The following is a 6,231-nucleotide window of genomic DNA, read 5'->3' as shown; positions in this document are numbered from 1 at the left end:
TACAGGCTCACAAGTTTTTGCTGTCAGGTTAAAGGATAACAGTGAGATGCTGACAGCACAATACGCTAAAGTTATGCTGAGAAGCTAAAGCGGTCTCATCAGCCTCGGAGAGCAAAAGATAAAACTCAGCTTTCTAGCTCACTGCAGTTTCCCTGTGCCTATTTAGGGAGCCCAAACCCAGCACTGTTTAATGTTCCAAGCTGAAAATAGAAGCAGATAAAAAAATAAAAAAAAAAAATAAAAAAAATTAGGAGATGTATAAAGTGGAGGGGAACGACAGGTTGAGACTGTATGTGTTTTCAAGGGCAAAAGCCCTGTGTGCCATTTGTGTCACAGCAAAAGAGGCTCTTGGTCAGGGCTTACTCTTGCTACCAGGAAAAGGAAGCTGCCTCACCTCTCGGCCGGGCACTGCCCTGTCTGTAAGAGGGGCAGAACACGAGACTGCAGGGCAGGGGCTTGTCTGGCAGAGGATACCACCACCTCTGTAAACCTCATATTTCTGGCAACCCTCTCTAGCTGTGGCACTTGGAGTCGCTTGCTGTTCATATAGCAAGGCAAAATTGTTTTCTGTTCCTGCAATCTGGCACTGCAATCTCATTTTTTTAATTAGTGAAGATGTCACTAACTGAACTTCGAGGATCCAGGATCTGATTTGTATCCAAACAGAAGACTCCCATATACAGTCATCCCCCTCTGACATGTCATTCCTGTCTCCACCCTGAGCCTGTTTCTTCTTCACTTACCTTTGTCACAGTCAGCACTTTCACAATCTCTAGTCCTGAACTCCTTCCTCCATGAGATTTTTTTTATTATTATTATCATTTGCTACATACTTTTGATCTTAGAAAATGGTGACTATTATCGATGCTGAAGCCAGCACTGGGAAGATGCCTGCCTGCCTGCGGGCAACAGGAGGAGGCAGAGAAGGGTTGTGGGATGCCAAGTGGAGGTCACAGTCTCCCTGAGCTTCTCATGACTATATTATCTACTAATATGTATAAACAGGCCTCTGCTGCAAATTCTTGCTGAATGAGCACGAGCTTCCTTGCCTGTCTTTTCCTTCTTCCCTGCTTTACTTCTCACCATGCTTTTCCTCTGCTCGTGCCTCAGCCAGCGCTTCCTTCTCAGTCTCCCCTTTCCCATGTGCCATGATGCCTGCTCCTCTCCTCCTGACTGATTTCCCTTCCCTCTGTCTGTTACACAGTTTGGCAGCAGCATCTCCCCTGGAAAATCATTAGTGAATGCAACATACCCACATACAGGAACTGTGGTGGGGACTCTCGGCATCGCCAGGACTGGTCCCTGCCGAGAAGCTGGCGGGGCTGTAGCACTGGCCATGGTGCAGTTTGACGGTGCTGTGCAGTGCATGCCCTGTGGCACAGCCCGAGCTGGGGTACAGGCACGCACTGTCACCTGTGTGGGGGCTGCCTTACCAGGTCCCGGTTTTGCATGGCCACCTTTGGCCAAAGCAGCAAAGAGCTAATACATGAAAAACCGTATGTAGCCCTTATTAAATGCATGTAAGACCTCTGAAAAACTCTTCACCTGAAAAGACAAACTCATTTGCTAACCTAGTAGCCATGCCCTGCACCTTCCACCAGTTTTAGCAGAGCTGGCCCCACTCATCCTCCTAAACCCATTTGCAGAGGGACTTGTGCGGAAGGAACAAGACATCTCCCAGGTGAGTCAATTTAGGTGTGCATAGTAGCCTACTTACTATATCCCCAGAAGCAATGATGCAGCTTCAAGGAAGTCTTGTTATGAAAGGTGTGGGAAGAGATAAAGATGAACCTGGTGAGTCACAGGAGCATGCCGGGGGCAGAGCCTGCCTTCAGGACTTGGGAACACTCCCACCTCTAGACCTGATAATAGGGAAGAAAGAAGGAAGTGATTAATAATTAAAATAATTATGGAATAAATTAAGATAATTAGCCTCCTTATTTATCTTCTTAAGTGTTGTCCAAAAAAGGAATCTTGGTATACCTGGCCCACCAGTTTTGTGTCATCCTACAAAGTGGAAACAGTCCCCATCATTAGGTCATCTTTGGTGAGAGTTATAATTTGTGACACTGTCTGCTTGGGCAGAGGTGTGTGCAGCTCCTTAGCTGGAAGGAAACATCGGACTGGGAAATGGGCATGGCAAAAATAGCTCTTCCTACACCCCAGATATTTTGCACTTGTTCCTGGTAGCTGGGTCTGTCTTGGTGGGACAGAGGCAGCAGCTTGTAACCCTCCAAGTGCCTGCGTGGGGCAGAGAGGCTGCGAAGCATCAAGTGGGAATGGCGAGCCTGCTGGGCTCAGCGAGGGAGGGGAGGCACAGTGGACACCTGAGGGTTTGGGGATCCACAAGGAGAAAGCTGTGGCAGAAGTGGAAGATGGGTGAAGATAACATAACTGTGCCTCCTGCACTCTCCCCCCAGCAACACCCTGCCTCCCTCATCCCACAAACCCACGTCTGGGGTTTCTCTGTTTTTTCCAGCCGTACACACCACAATTATATATAGTCTAAACAAAGGTTTTTTACCTGTTTCGTTCCTGTGGTTTAGCCAAGCGGGTAGCCGTGGTGCTTGACATTGCATCTCTGGTTCTTAGGATTTCCAGGTGCTCTCCCACACAGATATGGGGAAGGCCCAGGCGTGGGCTTGCATGGCCAGATGTGCTTAGGCCAGCATAACTTCATCGTACAGAAATAAAAGGGATTTTTTGGGGGCCAGAGTTTTATTATCTAAGTTAGTGTCATATCAATGGTGCTGGTCAGCAGCTACTTGGGTAGCAAGTAGCTACCCAAGGAGGCCCCTTCCCTCCCACCTCCTGCCAGCTGAGTCTGTGCCAGTCGCCCAGGGGTCTGTAAGGCTGCCAACATTGGCGGACCTGCCCTGCATGGGGATGGGGTGGTTAGCAAAACCATCAAAGCACAGGCAAAGTACACTGAGCAGGGTCCCAGAGAACTGAAGGGATCTCTGCCACATATCAAGTAGCAGGAAGAAGAGAAAAAAATGTTAAAGGAATAAACAAAAAAAAAAAAATGTGGAGAGCAGAAGAAAGAAAAGCTAAGGGAAAAATAGATATTACATCCCATGTCTGCATGAAGCAATCTAGAGCTCTCACTACCATGAAATAACACAGTGTGAGTCTATGCAGTGGCTGCAGATGGCTAAATAACTTTAACAAGCAGCTTCTGAACTTGGCACACACACTTCACATTGTACTGGCAAAAGCAGTAAATGTCCGGTGCTGCGTGAGCCCAGCCTTCAGTTTTCTCACTTGGTTTTTGTTAAATCAAAACTCTGACTGCAGTCAAGAAAAGCTTCCTCTGGGTAAGAAGTGAATAAAAACTGCCAAGTGCTCCATCACTAACAAGAAATTTGTGTTAGTAAAACAGCCATGAGTGCTGCAATGACATTTTCTCCATTTTTTTCCCCACATCTTTTTCCTTTAAAAACTGAGTGGCTGGGGGGTGAGGTTCCCTATAACAGACAAAGGCCTAGTGGGAAGGTCTGCCATCCGCATTATTAAAGTCACATGTAAGCACCATGGGAAGCTGACAAGATGCTGGAGACAGCATAATGGACAAGACTTTTGTACTGTTAATACTTCCAGTGATTCATAAAATATTGATAGCAGTCCTGAATGTGTGGTGGCCAAGAGGGAGGCCACTTCACACACAAGGAATGCGCTAATGAAAGGACACAATAGGATTTTATACTCAGAGAAATTCCCCAGAGGGGCAAGAGCTCTGCTTTTCACATTTGCATTGAATGGCAAGAACAAAAACAGGTGAGAGAGTGGGAAGAAAGTCCCATCTCGAACAAAAGGAGAGGGAGAGAGGGCTGGGTTGGGCACACACACTCTGTCTAGGCTGGGAGATGGGGATGAGGGGCACGGGTGGGCTCCCAGAGCTCGGCAGTGGGATGGGAGGTCCCTCTTGGAGAGGCAGCATTCAGCTATTAGGCTGCTATGAGTTGAGTCATTCTTTAATTTACGTGACCGAGATAGGCCTCAAAAGCCCCAAACGACAACTAGGTAATAACCAGGCGTCAGGCACACCCTAAACTGCATTTTGATTTCCTCTTTTGTGACTCCGCATCAAGAACACAACCGCCTTCTTTGCTGGAATAAGGCACGCGCTCTTGCATTTAAGCCTGCCCAGTGTTTGCAGTGAATTCGGGTGAGAGCAACAAGGGCGAGATGCACAGCTCCTGGGAGCACCGGCTCCAAGCAGGCACCTCCTCGGGGCTTTTGACAGCCTGAGGGAGACCCGAGAATCACAGGAGCTGGCACTCCTGTCTCATCCAGCTCCTGGCTTGCTTAATTTGACGCAGATGAGTCGTCTTCCTGAAGTCATGGGGCTACTCACCTGAGTTTTCGAGCTAAGCAGTGCGGGCGGGAGGCAGGCAGCTTGGCTCCCACCAGCGCTTGCTAAACACCGGCTTCAGAGTCAGCGCGACTTGTGCAAACCCACTGACATGCCCCGAAGGACAGAAACTGAGAAATGTGGTGTGGGATTTTCAGGCAATGCCTTGAGTCTGAATCTAATTTGGTATCTTCATAGTGCATGTTTAATGATGAAAAATAAGGACCTGAGTGGTTCTCTTGTGCTCAAATGGAGCTATACATGCATTACAATTAGAAAATTAATATGTACTTGCTCGTGAATCCAGGCAATAGAAAAAGCCGGCTTGGATATATGAAACCAAGAATGACATGTGTGCACTCACGTGTTTTCCTAATGTAGTGCAACCTGTCAGGGACAAATTATACTCACTGAAGCCAAGACAAGTCAACATAGCCAAAGTTACAGTCCCACGTTTCCAGCCAGCAAATGATCTTTTCATGCCTTATTCTTGCCAAAATCGTGAATGTAATATTTTACCTGTCAGTGGAGGAGTTTAAGGCAAAGTCAAGTTTGTTTGGTTTTTTTTTTTTTTTTAAACAGTGTATCTGCACAAAGGTAGAATAAGATCAATGATTTAAATCAGACTTAAAAAAAAAAAAAAAAGGACTTACCTATTTGCAGTTAAAGAGTGATTTCTTTCCAAGCTGCTTCTCTGCGGTAGCAGGCAGTTCTGCATGTGTAGTGAAATTAGTGTTTATAAATGTTACTATAGTAACTGTATCCGTAGCCACAGGCTGGTAGATTTACTGTACTGGTTATCGAGTGAGCAGCAAGGTAAAAAGGCAGAAAACAACAACAACAAAAGAAGAGACATAGTATTGTAAGACAGCTGTGCTCTTGAGTATTCAGGGAGGAATTGCAGCAAAAGTATTTTTTGCCTTTATTCTAACCAGTACTTTACTGTATGCAGCAAAGCAGCCTATTTCCTATTAGAACCTCATCAACGCACCATGAAATGTAAATAAACATTTGGGCACTTAACCAAACTCTCTATCTGCTTCCTAACAACCTTCAGCTTTGATTTTACTGCAAGGGAGGTAAAAACTTATCAGGCTTTTAAGGATCCTGAAGAGTAAGGTGAAAGAATATGGTCATTTGCCCAAGCTGTGAGCCTGTGAACATTCACCTGTGCAGCTTCAGACATAAATGCATGTGGAGCAGCCTTAGTAAACATCAGTGGAGTTACTCAGCTGTGCAAAAACTGTAAACGTGTTTTCAGAATTGAAACTTGTAATTCATTACTATGCGGGTGTGCAAACTTGATGCTGAGTTACATATCATTAGCTTACCGTTTAAAGGGGAAGCTGGTGATTTAATTAAGAAAAAAAAAAAAAAGAAGAAAAAACATATTGGGGGATGTAAAGGCTACAGCGTCTCCCAAAAAAACTGAGTCTATGGTCAGGCATGGACATCAAGCGGTCCGTAGGAGCCAATATGTTGCCCAGATGTGCTTTTCGCTCGTAAACTTTTGCTACCGAGGAAGAGTAGTGGGAAAGGTGAAAGTGAAACTAAGCAGTAACAGTTTCATTTTGAAGCCCGGGAGGAAAGTAGAATAGAAACCTTAACCGGCATTAAAAAAAAAGAAAAAGAAAAGGCAAGCACAGAGTTCTTAGGTGGCTGTTACCACACAGCGGCTATTTTTTTTATTTAAAAAAATTATTCGGACGCCTAAAAAAATATAAAAAAAATTATTCTCTCTTAAATTTAAGAGGAACTGGGGTTTGGGGGGTTGTTGTTGTTTGGTTGGTGGTTTGTTTTTTTTTTTTTTTTTTTTTTCCAAGCTTGAATTTGCTGCAAAGCTTGAGGGCAGCGGCTCCTCCACCTTAAGAGTCCGT

At 45.5% G+C, this 6,231-nt stretch overlaps 2 protein-coding genes across 5 annotated transcripts in view; one reads left to right on the top strand and one right to left on the bottom strand.

Annotated features, from left to right (window-relative positions):
• The window catches only part of PP2D1 (protein phosphatase 2C like domain containing 1), a 16,817-nt gene extending 10,792 nt beyond the window's left edge, over positions 1-6,025 (bottom strand). Inside the window, exons 1-3 of one of the 4 annotated variants that reach the window (XM_035894074.1) lie at positions 5,686-5,708; positions 5,008-5,147; positions 1,718-1,862 (exon numbers count right to left, since the gene is read on the bottom strand). The gene's annotated coding sequence lies outside the window, so the exon portion shown is untranslated. Of the gene's footprint in view, positions 1-1,717; positions 1,863-1,983; positions 2,001-2,524; positions 2,775-5,007 lie in introns of those variants that run through there. The other 3 variants (XM_035894073.1, XM_035894075.1, XM_035894076.1) reach the window with 3 other exon arrangements.
• The window catches only part of KAT2B (lysine acetyltransferase 2B), a 59,558-nt gene that overhangs the window by 2,865 nt on the left and 50,462 nt on the right, over positions 1-6,231 (top strand). Inside the window, exon 2 of the mRNA XM_009638582.2 lies at positions 1,205-1,393. Within this exon, the coding sequence (XP_009636877.1) occupies positions 1,205-1,393 (189 nt within the window). The remainder of the gene's footprint in view (positions 1-1,204; positions 1,394-6,231) is intronic.

Source organism: Egretta garzetta, unplaced genomic scaffold (genome assembly GCF_000687185.1).
Source record: "Egretta garzetta isolate BGI_Z169 unplaced genomic scaffold, ASM68718v1 scaffold94, whole genome shotgun sequence".
In the NCBI taxonomy this organism is placed as follows: Eukaryota; Metazoa; Chordata; class Aves; order Pelecaniformes; family Ardeidae; genus Egretta; species Egretta garzetta.
The sequence above is the reverse complement of the archived record's forward strand: the minus strand, read 5'-3'. Positions and strand labels throughout refer to the sequence as shown.